We start from the raw sequence: 24,245 nt of genomic DNA on the forward strand, positions 1-24,245 counted from the left end.
TTTTATTTAGTTCCTTACTAATGATATTTCTTGGGTTTTTTTTCTTTTAATAAGTTTAATATTATTTTTTCCTATTTAGTACAGTTGGTGGCATGCAGATTAGAACCAGCTATCAAATAATTTCAAAATTCCATTTTCTTTCCATGTTTGTCATTTTACGGTGAATATAACCAAATTTATATATTTTGAGTTAAGGATCAATGTCCCACTGCACTGTGGTTCTTCTTATACACAGTTACCTCCCCTTAACTTCCGTTTTGATATAACTGTAGCCCAGTTTGGCCAGGACACTTCCAATGACCATGCGTGTAGCTCAATCTGTTCAGAGCTATAGTACATGTATAGCGATCTGAAGTCCAGGGTTTGAATACCCGGTCCCACCCCACTGAGTATTTACACTCAGAACACTTGTTGATAATAATTTGTTTATTTCACAAATCTATATTTTTTTCTCATTTAAGTCCTTCAAGGTATGGTTTTCTTTTCAGAAGTGATTTTTCAAAGATATAGTCGTGATGGAAAACACAATGTTCAATACTTAGTTACAGTTTTTGGCGGTAGTATATGTGGATCTTTGAATTGTTACTTCCCATATTTACAACTCTGTCCGTTATATATATTTAACTATTTCAATTTCAACATAAATTTACACCAACAGCATTTAACTTAAAACAATTACACATTAATTTGGGAGAGACTAATTTTCTGTGCTGTAAAATTTGATGTTATACAGTAAATGTCGGGAGCACACGGATAAGTTTACAGAATAATTTGGAGAGAAAAGAAGTGTTCAGAAGATAAGGTGAAACAGACATGTACTGCAGATTACAATCACACACAGATATATAATTTAGTTTTGGCTGCAGATATCAAAAATCTATTTGAAATTTAACTTGATTTGACACAAATAACTTCTGATCTTGCAAAGAAAATCAAATCACAACTAATCTGTTTTATCCCTGCTGAACATAGGATTTATAAAGTTTGTTTATAATTTATTAACTTGGCAATTCCTTTCAGCAGGAAGCTGATTGTGCCTTAATATACAGTTTAACCATTAAGCCGATACCCGGCTTGTGAACTTTACAACATCAAGATGACATTTCAGGAATGTTCGTGCTTCGGAATTAATAATCATAGCGGTATCAACTGCCCTAGTCTATAGGTAAAACATAAATTGGCCCTACTTCTTAGCTAGATCCCTCAGATTCAGACCTAATGTTGACAAGAGTTTTAAGCGACAGCAATAACTCACCTGGGATCAATTTAAAATCTCAGGTAGTATAATTGATTTCACTAACTTTCTTATGTGTGCTTATAACCCTCATTTATATGACAATATCAACACAGATTGACAGAAATTACCCAAAGTAGCTAAACTGGTATAGGGTATATAATTGATTTGGACTACTCCAGGGATGATAAGACCCCTACATCAGAGCCCCGTATTAACTGCCTGTACTGACACTCCCCAAGAACAATAACCCACTTTACATAGTCAACCCCGTGCTCTGATTTACCACTGCCCAAGTAGGTAACGGCACTGTGCTAAGTTTTATTTAATTCTATTGGATGTTTTTGAAAGGAAAATGGCAAACGAATCCCACAGATTGTCCATTCTGTGTATAATTATCATGATTGAGTGTGGAAAAGTCTACAGAAAGTGTTTCAAGACTTGCCACATCAAGGGAAAACATGCCAATGAATGGGGTGTCTAAATTAATTTTCTACGGCCACATAATAGGTTGTATCATCTGAGAAAGTCCACAGTTTGAAGGTCTGGCTAAAAGCAAATTATGAATTGTTAGTGCCCTTTGTGAACTTGCGACAAGAATTAACAAGATTTAGCATGACCCATTAACAGAGTATAACAGTTAAAAGTCAATATAACCCTGTGCTTGTATATAACATCTCAAATAGAGGGTGGGAAACTTTTCTCACATTAAAAGAAATCACGGGCAATAAGTCAAAATTTCATGAAACACTGACTTACAATAGGCTTTTATGATAACATTTAAAATTTAAAATGATAATACATTTCACAATTCAATATCCTTTTTCTCTTCCACAGGTGCCATACTGGAGGACAAAGATTTGACAATTTGATATTCTGTGTAATATTTGTAGTGTTCAGATTAAACTTCCACACAGAAGGTACAAGGTATCCTTCGGTTTATACAATACCTGTGTCAGGTTACAGTAAATATTGCACAGTTACTTACACGATAAACTTACGCTTTGACATTGAATGCCAAAAGAAAGCGCTACCATTTCTTTAAAACTGTTTTCACTCAAACAACAAATTACAGAAATATCTTCGCTCAAATTAATTTTCTATTCTGTAAGACTCTTAAAAAAATAAAATGTTTTTAACATATGTGCCAAATTCACCAATCTGGTAGCGAGAAAATTACCACTGAAATATCCCATAATTTTCTGTCCTAACATGGCTATAACCAGAACAAGGTCATCAAAAGGCCTAATGATTAATTAGAATTAAAAGAGTAAAAAAATGTCTGATTACATTGAACATAGGCAGTTTAATTAACCCTTTCACCACTGTAGATCATAATTGAATCATCCAGACAAATACATGGAAGATGCTATTTAAGTTACATAGGGGTGATAGGATCAAATCAGACTGTGGTCACAAAAGTAAACGACTTCTAATTTTATCCACTTTTTGAAAGTATAAAAAAAGTGTGTTTAAAATAATTTGATAAATCTTATATTTTATATACCCAAACAATAATATTTTTTTAACTAAAGGTAAAACTTACAAACCAATTTTATTTCCACTTTGGATTTAAATAATAAAAAAAAAAATCCAGCACTGAAATCAAAAGTATTTCTAAAATTGAATGATGTTACTATTCAAATGTTTCTCAGAGCTTTTGACGAATACAGACATATCATTTACTGATTTCATTTCTCAATGATTTTCCGGGTAAACGACTTCAGGAAAAGTCAAGCTTTTAATTCCAAGCACTTGTCCAGGGAGTGATTAACTCTAGAAATTCTGTCTTTAATCGGCCATCAGCTAGTCAATACCAGTGATCTCCACTTCCTCCCTCGATTAAGTCCCCCCAACTCACTACATTCACAGAGCTTGGCCCAGCCATTGAGGGCCCCGACACATTAAGGTGAACAGCTATTTTGTTTCGATGAATATGCTGTGTTTTTGAACAGGTAAACAGACGAGAGATTTAAGTTTTCGTGATTTTGCTCCGATGACAGTTTGATGGAGATAAACGAGCCGACTGCCAAATGTGTTAGGATTAGGTCTTTATAGGATGGGTAGAAGGTCGCTATTTCAAATAACCCTTTCCGATCATAGCCATTTGATGAGTAGTAATTTTCAGAAAACGGCGAGGAGGAAATATTCCATAAATCATTGCCATTGAAGTATCACTTTTAAACATATTTTGGCATGAAATTTATGCTTAAGCTGCATGTAATTCACACATTTGTATAGAACAGCCCCTTTTTCTCCCTTTTTTTCCCCTTTAAACATAAAACATTTTGATGCATGATTTGAAGTGATGGTCTAACAAAAGGACATCTCATTGGTGCTTTGTCATGGGATTTTAACCGAAAAACAGTTTTCAAATTTAGAATATGAATTGTTTAGGTACAGCCCATTAGTATGAAATCTAGCAATAAAGATGGAAATAATATTTGAATCAGATGGAAATAGTCGCGATCGGTAAGGTTGTTACCTAGGAGGGGAATGGTATGAGGGGGGACTTAATCACAATTTGACGAGGGAATAAGGCTGTGCATCTGTCCGCTATATCAAAGACCTGGCCAGGTAAGAGATGAGGAGTACTAAATCAAAATCTGCCGAGTAAATAAAGTGAGCACCGTGACACCACCACAATAAGGTCCAGATGACAAATTGACCAAATTATGCATTTATTCTTGGAGAGGGTGATCTGTATCGCAAGACAATAACCAAGGGTCTTAACTCTGGGAAGACATCATTGAAATACTATTCCCTGGCCTGGGAAAGCTTAAGTTAAAGGCTAGTAGAATATTCAATGCATATAAAATGCCAACTCGCTGCCACCTAAACAAACTGCTTTTTTTATGAGGACGAAACAAAACCAACTTTTGCCCAATCCCTCCATAATGGAAAAATTTGTTGTGGACTGTTGGTTGGGGGAGACTGGCTGATTCGTTGAGCACCGGCTGTATTAAGTGTTCAGGACCCACTTAGCACAAGCTGATTAAATAAAACAACTTCCATCAGTGTTAAAATAACACTTGTTCACTTTTCATTTAAATAAGAGTAGTTAATGGTCACTGTGTGATTGGCTTGTAATCCAAATTCATGAATTTGGGGGAAGACATCTCCACCGCAGTTTAAATCTGTCAAGCCCTGATCTCTATGGGGCTTTGGGCAGGGTGATAAATTCCTATCTAATAGTTTTCGCCTTGTCATCTGATTCCACAATAAGCTTGCATAACCTGCCTATTTGATAAAATACAAATCCCTGTCCTGTGATTGGAGACATAAATAACTGTTTTTCATCAGATAAGAAATAGCCAGGGATACATACCCCACATAGGACCAGACCAGATAAGTTCCTCCAGGTTATTCTACTCTAAACCATCCCAAACAAGAAGATTACAATTTCTATTATCTTGGCAAGAAAATTTCTGCATTTATGTTACAAATTACTCCAGCCATAAATCTGAATGACTTACAACCATCAGAAAGGATGAAACATCTCCTGATAAGTCTTCTTTCTGCACCACCCGCTAATCCACCCAAACGTGTCAACTCCTGTACTTTGGACTATCATAAATTCTTGCTTCTGTCCTCTTTTGACAAAACAATAATCAAAACTGAATTCTTAATTTAGAAACTCAATATTTTTAACCCTTGAAAATAATCAAAGTTACTTGAAAGGATAATGCTGGTTTATGTTAATTTAGAATTTCATTTTGTCCATCTCCCAGTAAAAAGTCTTAATTAGTAAATGCTGATAACTTTGTCAACGCTATATACATTGTATATGGTAATGTACAGGTTCAGTAGTATCCATGTTGACCTCGGTAAAAGTGAATAGCTGTCCACTCAATCCATATAATTAACAATCACAATCACCGATGTCCATTTCAGGAAATGTATAACGTCAATGTCTATTACTGTAACCTGTCTGTGGTAATACCTTTACCTGATATGTTACAATGTTTAACGTAAATGTTATTTTGTTAAACCATGGTCCCTGTTTTTTGGGACCCGTTTGACTCCCCAAACTTCCCCCGTTATGTAGAGTATCGGTTATCACCTCACAGAATTGTTAATTATAATCAACAAGTCTCAATACATTCTCTGGACACCATGCTTTATACATCTTAATAGGACTATTAGATAATTCGGTTTCCTCACAGAAAACAATCAATAATGATCATTCACATCAAATTTTCATTTCATCATAATTTATGTGTATAGTTTCTCTTGATTTCACGTAAAAAAAAACAATCAACTTTTCATTTTAGCACTTTGATCACTACTATATCCTGTTATTTTCGGGGTTTTTTAATTTAATAATTAATGTTGTATTATTAAACAACTTTGTTTCAATTATAAATTCAAACATTGGTGTTTTTTTCAAAATACATGTACTCTAAAAGCTCTGAGTTTAGCAAGCTACTTATTCTTTATATAAATCTGACGTTATTTTGTTCTAATATACTTTTAACACCTTTTATGAAAGATTTTTTATCAATTCCAATTGATTACTTATCAGCTATACATGTATTTACTTGTCACAAAACTCAAACCATATTATATAATGTAGATACATATTTTTTAATTTTACACCACATTATCAGAAGGTTGGAAGCATTTTCATTGGTCAATTTATTGACCTATGACCATCATTTAAACTTTCATTGGGCAAAATATTAATTGCTAAAGACACCTAGCTAAGTAAAACATTGTATCATTATGAGGAATTTAACTTCTATGTATGAAACAATCCATTCAGATAGATGTGTCTCGCCTGTGCCACGCGTTGACCATCAATGCACATGTCAAGTTTGGTTGGTCTAGCACTTATAATTTCAGAGAAACTAACTTCAACACAAAAACTTAATGTTGACGGAGATGCTGACCAAGTCAATGGACCATGATAGGTAGGCCGCATCCAGCATGTGATGCATGGGTTGGGATGTGCTACCTAAGATGCATCTATTGTCCAAGTTTGGTTGGTCTAGCACTTTTACTTTCAGCGAAACCAAATTAAACGCAAAAACTTCATGTTGACACGGCCGCTGCCGGAAAAACAACACCTTAGTCTCATTTCCGCTATTCGTGGTGGCGAGACAAAAATGGCAAAGTTTGATCAAATATAGTCCTTGGGTTGTGCCTGCACTATTTATTTACCCCTATATATATCACCACTTATACCATCCCCTAACCCCTGAATGGAACAACAGTTATACATGTATGTTGCATATGAATTATATGGTCTATAAGAGATCTGTTTTCAATCAGTACTGCGGCCCTATTGAAACCGCATAAGACGCTCACATGCAAGTGTTGTACTGACTGCAAGACACGTCTCTCGGACCATATAATGTACGGGTGACGTATATTCCTGATATACTGCTGTTCCTGATTGTTCAGATTAAGGGTTAACGGGTGTGTATATACTATATTAAGGACTTCTACTTTTTTTACCTATCAACTTAAAAAGTGTACAATAAAATATATAGCTTAGACACTCACCTTGGCTACCTATAAAACTATGTGAAGTAAGCTGTCGGGAATCCCATACACATTAAGTTATACGTAACTTTAATATTTATATTCTTAATAAACAAATACCAATAAAAGTATCTGTGTACCACACATACATATTTTGATATTAGGTGTAATAGGAACTTCAAATTTGCCTCAGATAATTTTCTCCTCAATCCACATCTTAACGCATTCACCCCTGAAATTTCATAATGAACTATTCCAACCATTGACTTGGAAGAGTTTAAATGTGTCTTCAGGGGTAAATGAGTTAAATATGGGGGAAAAAGTATTACCGTACTATTTTTTATGCATTAGAATAACTAAAAACAAAAAACTACAAGGTATATATATAGGCACATATTTGGTCTGTTACACATCTCCTCCAGCGAATTGGAATCATTTCACCATGAACGTAGATTGTTAGTTCGTGTCAGTTTGATTTGAATGATGGTTTTATTTTTTGGAAGGAAATTTATAGGATTTGGTCAAATTGAGCGAGTCTCCCTACTACACATGAAGGGAGGTTGACAACTTTGACCTTATTAGACATGCATAATTCACAAAAATAGTCAACTTATCTGACCAAATTAATACACTGTTTGAAACAAAATAAATTACCTTCACAAGATCTGCAGTAAATCGGAGTTAGAGCATGTGGTGCTCGTAAAAGTACTGTATACATATATATATATATACTCTATTCCGGTGTCCTTATTCTAGCAGATCAAATCTAAAAGTAGCTTGGAAATAAATTTGACAATTGAAATATGAAAAGAAGGCTGTAGGCTATAAACGTAGATATTAATTGGATATAAATGTCATTCTATTGGAATCGCAAAAATTATCTTTTTGATTTGAATGACAGGTAGATGGGGACTCGGACCATCACTGTGTTTGATAAGGATGAACAAGTCTGGACAGACGGAAGCCCGGTACGTGTAAGTCTAGTAAGCTGGGTCACATCACAGTGATCACGTCAGACAAATTGGACATGTTTATTAGGAATAACCTGTCTGTATGGACAATCAATACAAAATCTATAAAAAATATACATTTTTGTATATAAATGATTTTTATATACATATATACATATATACATATATACATATATACATACATGAATTACATGTCAAAATGTTTATGCTCCAAGTAAAACCAGTGTGTGTAACTTCTAACAAACCTTTTATAGTTTTGCAACAGATGAGGAAATGTAATTACCTGTTTCTATGTTACCTTAAAAGTCATGAATTTAACATATTATAAGATATTATTATATAAGAACACAGAATCTGGGCCAGTGGGAATGACAGACTGACACACACACAGCAGATAGCTAATTAATTTTCATTGCTGCGGAAAAAAGGCAAAAAGAAAATGTCTGAACAATAAAAAGAAAACATATAGATCTAGATAAAATAATAAATGGAAAAACAAAAATCAATTGACAATTATATGGATTATGGGCCAAATGGACAGAATTGGATCTGTAGCACTACTTCACACACTTTTGACCTTGAAACAACTGTCAGAGGACGTATATGAGGAACCTACATGTACAATAGGATCCTGTGTGATCAAAAGCCTGTACATCTCAAACAAAATCTTGAACTTCTAGATCACAAATCTGACAGAAGTACGATAGTTTATATTAGGCAGAGTGTTCACGGTTGTAATGCAAGGCTAATTAGCGTCCATACTTTATATTAATAGTACACAGGGTTTGGACTAAGGCTTCAAATATGTACACTAGACAAGGCTTCAAATATGTACACTAGACAAGGCTTCAAATATGTACACTAGACAAGGCTTCAAATATGTACACTAGATTAAGACGTCAAATATGTAAATCAAATATGTACATCAGACTAAGACTTCAAATATTTACACTAGACTAAGACTTCAAATATGTACACTAGACTAAGACTTCAAATATATACATCAGACAAAGACTTCAAATATGTACACTAGACTAAAACCTGAAATATGTACATCAGACTAAGACTTCAAATATGTACATCAGACTAAAACTTGAAATATATACATCAGACTAAGACTTCAAATATGTACACTAGACTAAGACTTCTAATATGTACATCAGACTAAGACTTCAAATATGTACATCAGACTAAGACTTCTAGCAACAATAGATGTACCTTATTCTTTTGTAAGTCTTGGAATATTCACAGCAAAGAGCTCATACCTATGACTTCTGCACAATGTGAGCTAAAACTTGTCATTTTCACGCCAAACAGACCATACCTCTGAATTAAACTGAGCTTAGGCTTTTACAAGCTCATGCTTCCCCACAATATACTCAGACTTATAGTATAAAAGGCAAAGAGCTCATATAATCTCTTGCTTTTTCACAATGAACTAAAACTTGTAATATAAAAGGCAAAGAGCTCATACCTCGATCGTCTGGACTAACACTTATATATATTAAGGAAAGAGCTCCTAGATATGTACAGTACAAGCTAAGACTGGTATAAATCATGGAAAAGGGCTCCTAGATATGTACAGTACGAGCTAAGACTGGTATAAATTAGGGAAAAGAGCTCCTAGATATGTACAGTACGAGCTAAGACTGGTATAAATTAGGGAAAAGAGCTCCTAGATATGTACAGTACGAGCTAAGACTGGTATAAATTAGGGAAAAGAGCTCCTAGATATGTACAGTACGAGCTAAGACTGGTATAAATTAGGGAAAAGAGCTCATACTAGTGTGCACTAGACTAAGACTGGTTTAAAACAGGTTAAGAGCTCATATATCTGGAAAGTGCTCTGAGAATTGTTTAAAAGCCAGAGAGCTCATATCTTGGTACATAAATTCTAACAAAGAGCTCAAATGTCTTACATGAGTTTCATGTGGCTAGGGAAGACAGAGAAAAAAACTTGAAACATAAAAGGCAAATCACTTTCATGTGTACACTAAGTTGTGGATACACTTGTTACCCGCAGGACAAAGAGCTTGTACATCTCTTAACTTGTAATATTACAGAGTACACCCAGGACACAGAGCTTGTACCTCTCTTAACTTGTAATATTACAAAGAACACACAGGACACAGAGCTTGTACATACATCTCTTAACTTGTGATATTACAAAGTACACCCAGGACACAGACCTTGTACATCTCTTAACTTGTAATATTGCAAAGTACACCCAGGACACAGAGCCTGTACATCTCTTAACTTGTAATATTGCAAAGTACACCCAGGACACAGAGCCTGTACATCTCTTAACTTGTAATATTACAGAGTACACCCAGGACACAGAGCTTACCCGCAGGACAAAGAGCTTGTACATCTCTTAACTTTTAATATTGCAAAGGACCCCCAGGAAACAGAGCTTGTACATCTCTTAACATGTAATATTACAAAGAACACCCAGGCCACAGAGCTTGTACATCTCTTAATTTGTAATATTACAAAGAACACCCAGGCCACAGAGCTTGTACATCTCTTAATTTGTAATATTACAAAGAACACCCAGGCCACAGAGCTTGTACATCTCTTAATTTGTAATATTACAAAGAACTCCCAGGACACAGAGCTTGTACATCTCTTAACTTTTAATATTGCAAAGGACCCCCAGGAAACAGAGCTTGTACATCTCTTAACATGTAATATTACAAAGAACACCCAGGCCACAGAGCTTGTACATCTCTTAACTTTTAATATTGCAAAGGACCCCCAGGAAACAGAGCTTGTACATCTCTTAACATGTAATATTACAAAGAACACCCAGGCCACAGAGCTTGTACATCTCTTAATTTGTAATATTACAAAGAACTCCCAGGACACAGAGCTTGTACATCCCTTAACTTGTAATATTACAAAGAACACCAAGGACACAGAGCTTGTACATCTCTTAACATGTAATATTACAAAGAACACCCAGGCCACAGAGCTTGTACATCTCTTAACTTGTAATATTACAAAGAACTCATATATCTGCACATTGGGGCTTGGAAGATTACATTCAATATCGGCCAAAGCTTGTATATGTGTACACTGGATTGGAGCAATTAGGGGAAAAGATCTCCTACAACTGTACAATAGAGCTTAGAATACGACTTATCATATAAAATAAAAGCTCATTACTCAAACTTTGGATCAGCTGAATGAAAATGACTTATGAGAATGTTCCATTCAATATTTCTCTATCAAATAACAGTTTCAGCTGGAAATGTTTTTTTCTCTTTCAAAATTCAAAGTGTTAAACTAATTTAATACAAATACAACGAAATACTTAAATTAGATATAATTATCTGACATACCAGTAGGTTTGACGGAATGCAGCTATTTTAAACACATTAACACGATTATAACTAAATGCGTACTTCTAATAGGCCTGTACCAAGACGTAATTCACATCAACAAACATGTTATCTTTAATCAAATTGAATTCCTTATGTACCGCTTACATAACAATTACGAGCAGTGGGGAACAGAAGTCTTGATTTGTAAACAAAACAACAACAACAACAACATGGAACCAAGTCCCACTTCAACATTAATACAAATCTTATCTTTGTTTTTATATGTACCCTTACCGATCTAACACGCAAACAGATTTGAATTCAATTCAAACTGACTTTAGAACTAGGTGTCAAACATAGTGTACCAACTTTCTGGTAATTTGCTGATATCAATCAGAAAATCGGTTTACATTTCACACCAGGGCCGAAAAAAAGTGACAAATGTTGTGATCGGCCACAGGGGGTGGACACTGGTCAGTCTGTTGGCATTGAGATTACATGTTACCCGACACCTTACCTGTGTCCAGCCACTATGGCCATTGTTCGGTCAGTAAGTTACCTGCTCTGTTTAGCTCCTGGGCAGGCTAGTCACTTAGCAAGGCCATAAGGTTCCTGGGCCCCTACACAATCACCAAGTAACTTAGCTTTTCAAGGAGACATGTAAAGAGCTTAGTTCAATAAAAAGTCAATCATTCCATGGAGGAAATAGGTATTTTATTATCTATATATACCAGTGACAGGCATCCTCTGATTAACTTGGCAAATTATAGGGACTGCCCACTGCCCCCCCTCCGGAGTTAGGATCTAGATCCCCTAGTCTTGTAGTTAAAGGGACCACATTATAAATTTCAGGTATCATAAACTCCTTTCAATGTCATCGTAACCTTCCATTTTAATATCATCATTTTAATATCATCATATCACATTTTAATATCATCATTTTAAGTTAAGTTGGTCCCAAGCAAGGAAAACTATTACTACCATGTAAACAGGCAGTATCATATATTTAATTTACAACCATAGAAGTTAAGATATTTTAATCATTTGGAATATCCTGGATTTATTTTTAATCAGCATTATTAATTACACCAGTAAAAACCTTTTCAACTTATCTTTTCTTGTTAAAATAATGTAAAAATCTCCACATTCAACGTTTTTAAGCCCAAGACGAATTGGTTCTAAATGCTCATTAAATAAACTACAAAGTATATAATCGAGGGAAAAAATCTACAATTCTATCAAATATTTACTGTAATTCAGTCATTTTTATTTGTCAAAACAGAATATTTCTTAATAGAAAATCAATTGATTCAAGAATTCAAATTTTGTATCACAATCATCAGTTTATCAATATCGGACACTATTTCGGTAGAAACTAAGTTAACAATCAACTCTACGTTGTTGCTACGTATATCTCCTAAAATGAACTTAAAATGTATTATATTACAAGACTAGATAGTTTTCAAGTCAGGACTTTTACTGTATATCCTTTTAAAACATATATATTTTACAATTAAAATTAAATGAAAATTTCTGAATACTACATTACTTCCCCGAAAAACTAGCAATGTATCCTTTCCTGTGACAAAATAAGGAAGACTTATTATAAATACACGTTAATTAGTGTCCGGAATCAGTTGCCTTTCCGATTAGATATCGATTATAATCGATCATCAGGCCAACACTAATGTTAATCCTATATATACCCAACCTTTAATCCTATTTATACCCAACCTTTAATCATTTTAAAAGTTACATTCAGATGTACTAATAATGTTTTAGGAACTTCTTTAGAAGTTTTGGTAATTGTATAGTGATAACTAAAGACTGTGTAGAATAATAATTTTATAAAGAAAACATTTTTAATAAATAAATTAAAACAAGAACATTGTTGCATGTTTTTGCCATTTTTTTCCCCAAACATATTTATAATAATTTTAGAAAATATATAGAAGAAATTTTAACACAAAACGGCAAATCATTTGATGTCATCAATAGATAATTCCCATATCTATATGATCATGTCGAGCTTAACCAGCTATTTCTTACAACGTCCGGGATTCATTTTTCGGGGAATTGGCGGTAGTGCGCAGTGGTCAATGTCGACACTGGTTTGACTGTAGGCCCAGGCTGAGGCCAAGAGTTAAAAACTGTCCTCTGTCAGTTGTATTTCTTTGTTACACTTCAAATTAATAAACACACGTTGATGATTTAAGATATGAACTGCATGTCATAAATGTACAGTGAACGCTGCATGTCTACGGTAAACCTATAAATCATTTAAAACGCTACCAATCATCACTAGATATTCAAGTGAAGGCCAACAGAAAATCTCAGACATTTATTTTATTATTTTAAATGAGCATTGTTGAAGTGGAAGAAATTGATGTGGGAAATAAAAATTACTTTGATTTCCATTAATATTTCAAAAAGAATATAGAAAAATTTGGTTTAAATTGCTTTATAAATAATAAGTTAAAAGTTTGTTAATATTATTGCATTCCCGATAGGAACATATGTTTATAGACAAATAGCTTTTTAAATATATTAAGAGTTACCTTCTCAGAAAAAAATATCAAATGTAACAATTTAAGATATTACTAATAAATGTAAGTTAATTATGGAAATGTTTATTTCTACATAATTGAACTTTAATACACGAAAAGTCTGACAAAAAAATAACAAAAACTGATCGAAAATAATATTCAAAATTTCTTTTGTCAATGAAAAATTAATCTAACCAATACTTTTTCAATATTGATCATGAATAGCTTTATCCTGTACCATACAGCTGACTGTAATTCAGCTTGAGGAGAGTAACAGAGGAGACAAGCTTTATTAAGTGTGAGTGTTCGCAGTATCTTCAGTGTTATTTAATTTCCCCTGAAAATAGTTAAAAGAACAAATTCACATGAGAAGAAGCACGGGATTGACCCTCGCCTTCGACCCTCGCCTGCGGGGGATATCTTGTACTTTCCCACCAGTGCTAATTGACAAGTGCCTGGTCACCAGAGTGAAATAATAGTTTTGGTTTTAAATACTAACTAATATTCCCGGACGTATAACAACTCCATCAGCCCCAGTAAAAGTGTCCATTACAGAAGTAAGACTTGCAGTGCTGTACTTTAGTAAGTGTTAGTTTCAATTGTTAACTAGCACAATAGGCACTTATTTTGATTTTATTTTTTTCAAAAAGTTTTTAAATTGTATCTTTGGAGCAGAGTTCTAAGACTTGACTACTGATAGTGCTTGTTTAAAAATTGGTAATAAAAAATAACTTAACATTTTTTGTTTGTTTTTATTTTTGTTGAACTTACAGTAATCTTCAGTAAAATCAAAATTCTCAGAAAAAATCTTAAAACATATGTTTCAGTTTTACTGTACTTAGAAAACAGAACATTTAGAGTATTTTCTATCTTATATTGATCTCATGTATAATTGTAGCATGTATAATTTTATCATTTTAGTATTAAATACAAAGGAAATCTTTAAGAACAATAATGTATTATGCTGAATTAATTCAGAAGTAACTCTTGAAAACTGCATGAAATTCATTTTTTTGCAATGGAAAATTATTTGGATTTGAAGAATGTAATAATAAAACCAATCCAATCAAAACTGGTTTGTACTGGCTATACTACATACCCTTCATTCTTTTTCATGATATTACATGTACAAGCAATAAAGAAAAACATTAATTTTCCTCTGGATCATAATCAATGAAAATGACTGCAGAGTTTTATTTTATTTACTGATTCTGTTTAGAGAATTGCCAAAATATGACTTACATTGTAATTGATATGATTCCAATATATTTAATATAATCTATGGTAACCCAGTCGACACAGAATCATAGACATGGCTATTTCTACAGATTTTCAACTCAATAATACACACATTTTCCTTAGATGTAAATTTACTTATTATTTTGAGAAGGAAAAATTTTACTCAATTGATTTTCAGGTGTTTTGTTTGAGATTTGTAGGTGAAACAGGAAATACAGGTATTAAGTTTGTTTAACCGAAGTACATGTACTTTATATTTATATACCATTATCAACTGCAGGAAGATAAGGGTAATTTATGTTAATCTGTCAAAGTTTATTTGTTCAAACTGTAGAAAGTTTTAAAATTTGTTCTAATTATTTGGTTTAACTTGAGGATACTCGACTGTAGTATCTGATAATGTCCATATCATTTGATTATTTTCTGCTTGTATGTACATACTTCAGTAATCTATAAATTTAATTTATTGCCATAAATTAACAGCAGCCTTTATTTTTAAAATATATGCTATCTGGTTCACTACTTATAATACTGTATTTGAAAATTTGAAATTAATGCTACCTTGCCGTTACTATTTTAAATGAATACAAATATTGTACCTTCCACACCTGTATTTTCTTCCTGTTCTATAGTACTTATTTCCTTCATTAACAGAGGTCTACAAATTTAAATATTTTAATTTTTGAGAAAATCTGCAAAACTTATATATATAAATTAAGTTGTCTTTTCCTGATGGAAAAAGTGAAGAAAGTTCAACCGAAAGTGATGATAATAAGCTATTGTTAATTATGTACTACACAAAAATGTTTATGTTGATCGTTAAGTACAGGACGACCATATGAACCGGTATAGCACAATAGTTCCCCGGTGATATTTAGTAGGGTGTCAGTCGGTACAAGCACACATATCGGTGTACATACTATTACACACATAATGGTCCAACTGTAAATTATATTTATTATAATTACTGACAATCAGAAATGTGACCCCACAGTCACCAACTGATGGCTTTTTACTGAATAGATAAATGTCATTATTCTTTTTATGATTTAAAGGTTAGCAGAAAATGATGGAAAGTTTAAATAGAAGAATCCTAATTCCTATTACCTAAAGAGGTTCGAACAAAGAGATCAGTCCTGCGCTTGTAATATTAAACAAGACGATGCATTTTTCTAAGGCAGTTTAGCTGATGGAACCGATAACTCTCAGCTAATTATCCCTACCACACACAAGCTGTGCTGTAAAATTATAATGAATTTCGATCAAAATTGGAACATAACTTGGTGAATTTCATTGATTTTAAACGATAAAATCAATTTAGTCTTTTTTCCAGGTCAGCATGAACTCCCAGTAGCATTGACATTCTCATGACTGGTCGAGTGCCAGTTCAATAATTAATTTGAACCGACAGATACTTATCTATCGACAAAAATTTCTTTGATTTGGAAAATTATATACATGCTTGAGAAATTTATTGAGAATACATTTCAATTCTTTTCAAATAAAATGTGATAAATTTTTGTTGGGTTTATTAGTTTAAAAAATGGTAAGAACAACAAAAAATGGTAAGAACAACAAAACCTTTTTTTTAATAAAAATTAATTTAAAACTTACTTCTAAGAGATCTTCCTTCCGAATCCGGGGTTCCCCTATCAAAGTCTCCCCCATCCGAGAAATTTTCTGAGTTGGTGGCAGAGCTGATGCTAGAAGGACGTTCTTCCTTAACAAAGGGTGTGGATCCCTTACTTTCCGCACCCTCATGGAGAGGATCACAACTGTCTCTGTCCAACTTCTCTGACGAGGCATAACTAGAGCTGGACTCATCAAGTTTGGGTTTTTTAGCCAAAGAAAACGCAGAATGATAGTTCTCAACTCCTTCGGGGTTACTGACAGGCCTAAATGCGCTCCCACCCCCGGGGTTAATCAGCCCCATCCCGCGCTCCAGGTTGGCACGTACATAAGGGGGGACAGGTGTGTACATAGGAGGGGGGAAGTGTTCCCCTGGTCTGTACATGGTAAAGGGAGGGGTGCCAAAAGGTGTCGCCAAGTCTTTGTCCACATTTTGTCCTTGGTAGTGGTGGGGTGGAGCAGGCATCCGCGCCCCCTCATGATTTTCAGCTGTTGATGCCAACACCATCAGAGCCGGAGAAGTCAGTGGATTAGGAACAAATGAAGTATTTTCCATGATACCTGGGTTTCCGGCCTGAGCTGCAGCCACTGCTGCTGCATGGTGAGAAAAGAATGGGTTTTTGTGCCATAAATTAAAACGAAACATGGCAAAATCAGAAATACCACTCATGTTGTAATAGTTTTCAGGAAAAATTGTCCCTTTCCTATTTTTTGAGCAATTCATGAATTATGTTTTAAGTTAGAACTGTCCAGTAAAAGTATTATTCCTGTAAAGCACTACAGGTAACACACCAGTCCACCTCTATAATTACTCCAATAGTTGTCGTCTTTATAGTCCGATTACCAGATGAGCTATTGTAATACAGATGGGTATGTTCATTGGTTTCGACTATTTATCTGACTGGAGCAATATTGGAACAGCCCACTTTAAATATATTATCTTACAAGACTGAAGTGTCAAGTGGTAGCGGCACATGCGCAGTAGCGACCACTTCCATATATGGCAACTGTCAATAATAGTCTACCTATAGGAATTCCCCTTCACGTAAATAAGATAAATATTTCGGGAAATAAGACTTTATGTACAAAATAAAACACTTTCCATCATTAGTTAGCTATAAGGATGCTTCAAACTACAAAAAAATGGAAAGAACATCGATTTTCGGAGGCAGATGGTACTCGATTGAAAAGTGCGCTATTTGTAAACAAACCGAGCGCAGGGTTGAGTTCCAGTCCAAACTATGATGGGACTGATTAATAAATTGACAAAAACAAACATGGCTTTACAATAAATAATCAGATAATGCACATAAATAGATCCGATTTTAGCATTTGAAACAATTATACGGGCACTTCAAATTGGGATGACAAAGATATCAAACGGATAAATTTGGCAATACTCACTGAATACTAGGATAACACCTTCGACATTAGTGCCTCGTTCTCACAGGGAAATCCCCACTGAGAATTGTGGGTAAAACGAGGATTCCCTTCCGTGTTCTTAAAATAGCTAAACTGATTAACTAGTGTGAAATGTTTATATTTCCCATGCTATGTTTTGAATTTAACGTTGTTATGGACGTTACCGATGAAAGACCGATATCTTTAATTCCTAGTTCGACGCTTTTCTAGACAGCGGAAGACTCTGATAAGGTTCTTAATCAGTCTTCATAGTGAAATTAATATATAAGAGGTCTGTTAATATTGGTAAAATGCCGAGTATCATCCCCGTTTTTGTTTATTTTTTTAATCACCTAATTCACAACATCCTGTTTTTATTATTTATTTATTCGTTTAACTCAAACTCAATCTCAATCAACTTGAAACATAAAACAGCATGTCAATTTATGCTACTGTCGAATATGAATCAATGTAGGTATTTCTTACGTTTGTTTTAACCGGTTTCGACCAGATGACAAATTTGAAACGTTTAGTGTATTATATTTGGTTATCATCTAAAATATATGAAAATAAATTAAATACAAAAAAAATCATGCAGCATTCTTAATTGATCGTCATCTTTTAGATTTTATTGATTTCTAGGTAGGTTTGTATAATTCTGGGTAAGTTTGTATAATTCTGGGTAAGTTTGTATAATTCTGGATTGTTTGAATAATTCTGGGTTGTTTGTATAATTCTGTGTAGAAATCGAACGTCGAATCTAATAACATATTTGGGTATGCAAAGTAACGTATTTTTTTTTATCATATATATTTGCTAATTGAGAACACATACGTTAGCCGCCAATGGCCCTATTTGTCGTTACTTGACTTGGAGTGTGATTAGGGTACTCCCGGTCAATGAGTACTACAAACAATACATTTACCCACTCATTATGTAATCAAGCTATTAAAAAAATAAACCATTGTTAATAGCTAGCGTTTGAAGCTTTTATGCTGCACCGAGATCTAGACAAGATAAATTACAAATGATGCAGTGATAAATTTTTGATTTAACAAAAATTGTATACGTCACGTTTTAGACCTCCTGTGTAGCGTCACAAAAAACGGTGTGTGGTATGTATACGGCGTAGTAAACAGTTGTCTGTGATTAATTAACACTGTATAGTCTAAAATATAAGGTCATTGGGTACATTTATCAAAGTACATTCACACAATAGTAAATACCCTTCAGACAGACAGAATACGCTTATATTTCTTACATCGTCGTAAAAATACATACTACAAATACCATTAACTCAACTATATGCGGTTATATTTCTTACATTGTAAATATATAAATATCAATAACTTAATTGTAGATGCGGTTTTATTTCTTATATTGTACATACATAAATACCATAAATTTACTGTATAAACGGTTTTATTTCTTATATTGTACATACATAAATACCATTACTTTTACTGTAGATGCGGTTTTATTTCTTATATTGTACATACATAAATACCATTAATTTTACTGTATAAGCGGTTTTATTTCTTACATTGTACATACATAAATACCATTAACTTTACTGTATACGCGGTTTTATTTCTTATATTGTACATACATAAATACCATTAATTTTAGTGTAGATACGGTTTTATTTCTTATATTGTACATACATAAATACCATTAATTTTACTGTATAAGCGGTTTTATTTCTTATATTGTACATACATAAATACCATTAACTTTACTGTATAAGCGGTTTTATTTCTTATATTGTACATACATAAATACCATTAACTTTACTGTATAAGCGGTTTTATTTCTTATATTGTACATACATAAATACCATTAACTTTACTGTATAAGCGGTTTTATTTCTTATATTGTACATACATAAATACCATTAATTTTACTGTATAAGCGGTTTTATTTCTTATATTGTACATACATAAATACCATTAACTTTACTGTATAAGCGGTTTTATTTCTTATATTGTACATACATAAATACCATTAACTTTACTGTATAAGCGGTTTTATTTCTTATATTGTACATACATAAATACCATTAACTTTACTGTATAAGCGGTTTTATTTCTTATATTGTACATACATAAATACCATTAACTTTACTGTATAAGCGGTTTTATTTCTTATATTGTACATACATAAATACCATTAACTTTACTGTATAAGCGGTTTTATTTCTTATATTGTACATACATAAATACCATTAACTTTACTGTATAAGCGGGTTTTTTTATTTCTTACATAGTATACACTTTTCCTTCAATTTAAAAAAATATTCTCCAGACAGTATACTGTTATATCATTTAAAATACTAATATAGTGATATAAATGATAAACAAATCATGCATATGTAAATTTATATTTTTCCAACCCCTGATATAATCATGCTTCTTCACTTTTTTGTTTGTTCTTTTTTCTTTCTCTTTTTTCCTAATTATCAAAATTTAAATGTTATCAATCTATTACATTTTTATCTATTTCCGTTTGTTTCAGAATTGACGTGGATCCTACTCAGGCGTTTATAATTTATCAAACATTCTAATTACTTGCACCAGGTAATGCTTTGTGAAATGGTGTTTTACAAAACTAGCGAAATAATTTCATTCTAAGTATATTCCATGTGGTTCTAATACGAATTATGATATTGCATTGGTAAGTATACAAGTATTCCGATAGTTTTAGAATATAATCTGTATGGATTTGTACACAACTTCAGTCGGACTTGTTGACAGCATTTTGTTGTTGTTGTTTTCGTTGTGTTCTTCCTTGTTGATCGATATACATTTTCATTAGATGAAACGTATTTATTGCCAAACGGACAAGGGATTTAGGCACAAGTTATTACAACGTATTAGCGCCTTCTATCATACATTATAATAGCATGGTAGCACGGTGAAAAAGACATAATGATTAAATTAAATATTATTTTATTTAAAAAAAAACCATCAATAACTGGATTTGATAAATTTTAGTAGATATCTACAACATTTGATAAATGTCAAATGTAAGCTGTGAATTTGCACAGAAAATAAAATTCAAAATCGAACTTAATATTACAATAATTGAAATTATGCATCATAATACGTCTTTAATTTGAAAAAAAAAATGGCATTCTAAAAAGAATTTCTTTTTTTAAGGGGCCGAAATCATGCTGCCATCTGATTGTTGTTGGTAAATATTATGCTCGCTTTTCTGATCGAGGTAATATTGCCATGAGGAAGGCGTTAAATAAGTTGAGATAACTTGTGCCGTTCGAGTCAATGAAATGTTCAAGTGTCATTGGTTTCTGACCAAAGTCATTGCCACCCAATTGTTGCTTGCTGTATAAATGACGTGGTCTTTGCTTATATTGTCAATGTCGGCTGTCGTCTGCGTATTCGACTGTGGTTGTTGCTGTCTGGTTAGTGTGGTGTTAGTTGGTAAAACACGACCTTGTTGTTGCTATAATTGTCTTTTTGTTTTAGGTGGAGCTATTATTGCAGACTGTCTCTGTGAATTACATTTGAATTTTGAGGACTAGACTTCATATGTTTTGAAAATTCTGATTTCTGTAAAATATTCGCTTATATTATTTACCATTGAAGTTAGTCAAATTGCACAGGGCTGCTTTATACATGATATTGCGATATTCTAATATATATCTTATTATGTATGAATCAACACGAGAGAAATGAAACGATGGAGAAAATACCACAGTAGTTGGAATTATTCCGGACGAACAAGAGAAATACATCGAGTGTTCTTACGTCAGTCAATATCAGGATTGATATTAATCATAAATTCGCTCATTACTTCCATGCAATTTCCTCTCGGAAATAAAACCCGTGAATTGTGCATTTTATGCACTGCCCTATGTACATTACCGCTATCGATAAACTTCAGGTAATATGCGCCGAAGGAGCACAGGTGATGGCGCTTCGGAAGTTTTATTCAAATTGCGATTAGTGCGGGGCTGATATTACAAATAAACGTTTTGTCAGGCGACTAATTACGCCGGTGGGATGCACAATAGAGGGCGCATTTTACCGTGTAAATCTTCTTCACAAAAATGTTTTATTATCTGCCAGAAAGCGAATACTAACACAGAGAGGCTAGGCTGCTATGACAACGGCCGAGCGCGGCACACAGGAGGCAGTCATAAAAACCTCACCACTAATATTATGAACTCAACACGTGCGCGTTTTGTCGATGTAATGACTTTATAATTGATATTAAAAATGGGGTTGTTATTCAAAATTCAGCGTTTAGAAACTGAATTAAGTATGGATTATTTGATTTTGTCAGTAGGAAATCCCACTAAATTGGAAATAGATGGACGGTACTTAGACGGAGAGAGGTGAGGACGGTATAAGCTTATCCTTAACACACAAGTTACATTTTAAAATCATGATAGATAGATCTTTTATTCAACGTAATTTGTGGTCTTTAGAATATCATAGTGAATTTTAATGTGGATTTACGAAATTCCTTCAAGAGTTTTAACTTCTTGAGAAACTTTCGCTCTCGTTTGCGAGCCAACAAAGTGTCAGGTTGCTGCATAAAAATGGCCGTTTTTTTGACATTATAATTTTTATTCGTTCATCGTCAACAATAAAAGGTGTAGGACATACTGTAAGATGTGGTGATGTGTCCCGCTCTTTGATCATCCGCTGACATGTTTATCTCCACAAGAGATTAACCTGGATGTTCTATCAAAAAGAAACTTGTACATTCGATCGATGAATTACTTCAGTATTTGATGTAATTTATTCTATAACATGCATCAGGGAAACGCGATAAAGTAGATCTCAGCTATGTACATCAAATGTTTATATATATATGTAACTCGCATGTTAGGACGTTAAGTCATATTTCTCTTTCTTGTACTTGAATTTATTATGATCAGTAAAAACGCCATGAATGTCAGTTATTTGCATCCAAGTTCTATTACCAATGACTTGTTTCTGCTAAGTTTTTTTATAGAAAACATTTCACAAAATGAATAAAATGTATATTACGCAAGATTAAATCCGTGTGTGTGTGTGTTTTGGGCTTTGCGTCTTGCAAAACCTAATGTCATGCATATATACATGACAACTCTACACCGTTCAAAGTCTGCACTCTAAAGTGTAAAGTATCCTGTCGAAATGTCATATCCTGGACACAGTAACATGAGACACAGAGGAACTAGAAAAACACAGCGATCGAAGGGCAGCACTAGGGAAACAGATCAATGTTGTCCCGTCGGACGGCGTCGCCAAGAAAAGGGCACAGAAATAAAACCGTTGCAAAAACATTACAATTTGCACATTACTACCTCTGTGTTACCATGCCATATATGTGTACGAAAGGAATACAGTCTGATTTGTTAAAATAAGATGTTCTTATAAACCGAATCATATCCCAAGGAAATCAAAGCGCTTAACATTAACATTTAGGGAATGACATATATATTTATTCAAGAAGGTCGAAAGTACCAGCGGGAATATAGTCTTCTCATGTTTTATTTCTATTTGTGTGGAGCAGACTTGCTCTTACCACCTGATCCTTTTGAGCCTCAATACCCGCGATGATGTGCTGTAGAGCCTCAATACCCGCGATGATGTGCTGTGGATTGTATAGGTTATCTGTTTGTTTAGGATCCTCATTTCAAACGGCTCATTTATATAACTATACTATTTCGCCATACTACAGAAACCATAGTGCCAAAACTAAGACGATGTTATACTTCACTCTTGGCAAGTAGAGCTTTGGAACAAGCGTAAATAAACTGTCTTTCACAATGACACAAGCACATCCAATAGCCTGCTGGACGTACGCGTCAATCTATTTATTACCTTTCGAGCAATAGGTGGGCTCACTACCAAATGTGCCGTGCGGGATGAGAGTGTTAAAATCTATTAGTCATGAAAAAACTACGCTTATCTGGTGATACTAGTAATATATGTCCAGTAACAGTACTAACACAATTTAGTTGGAAACAAAAATACTGAGGTTTTTAGCACGTTATAACACCAAGTTTTGTTTCTAAGCTAGTGGTGACGGGACAGGTGACATTTGGGTTATTGATATTGCAAAATGAAATAATGGGAACAACAAGAATAAGACTACCCATCAAGTGTCATTTTTGATATTTTGTTTAAAAAATGATTTGTTGACGACTGGATATAAGACATCTAATTCACGTTTTGGTGTAATTTACCAGCTGGTTAAAGCCATAAACAACATCACATGTGATTTTGATTTGTGCTGTAGGTTTCATGTCTTGTGCTGGGTGATGAGACACAAGGTGGAATCAATAGTTAGGTCAGAACCGGTAGCACCTAGATAAATACAAATATCCACCCCGTCACCCTAACCCTGCTCTGATCACTTAACTAGTATCAAGATATATCTTGCCCCTCCTCCCCCC

General features: G+C 33.7%; 1 protein-coding gene across 4 annotated transcripts in view; it reads right to left on the bottom strand.

The window, feature by feature from the left end:
- Window positions 1-17,893, bottom strand: part of LOC110456027 (E3 ubiquitin-protein ligase Rnf220-like) — an 84,512-nt gene extending 66,619 nt beyond the window's left edge. For 2 of the 4 annotated variants that reach the window (XR_002463545.1, XM_021506544.1), the window contains exon 1: window positions 16,418-17,351. Coding sequence is in view for 3 of the 4 variants with exons in the window: in XM_021506544.1 (XP_021362219.1) it covers window positions 16,418-17,156 (739 nt within the window). In the remaining variant the exon portion in view is untranslated. Of the gene's footprint in view, window positions 1-16,417; window positions 17,352-17,836 lie in introns of those variants that run through there. The other 2 variants (XM_021506546.1, XM_021506545.1) reach the window with 2 other exon arrangements.
- Window positions 17,894-24,245: the final 6,352 nt, after the last annotated feature.

The sequence above is a fragment of the Mizuhopecten yessoensis genome, unplaced genomic scaffold (genome assembly GCF_002113885.1).
Source record: "Mizuhopecten yessoensis strain PY_sf001 unplaced genomic scaffold, ASM211388v2 scaffold8469, whole genome shotgun sequence".
Taxonomy (NCBI): Eukaryota; Metazoa; Mollusca; class Bivalvia; order Pectinida; family Pectinidae; genus Mizuhopecten; species Mizuhopecten yessoensis.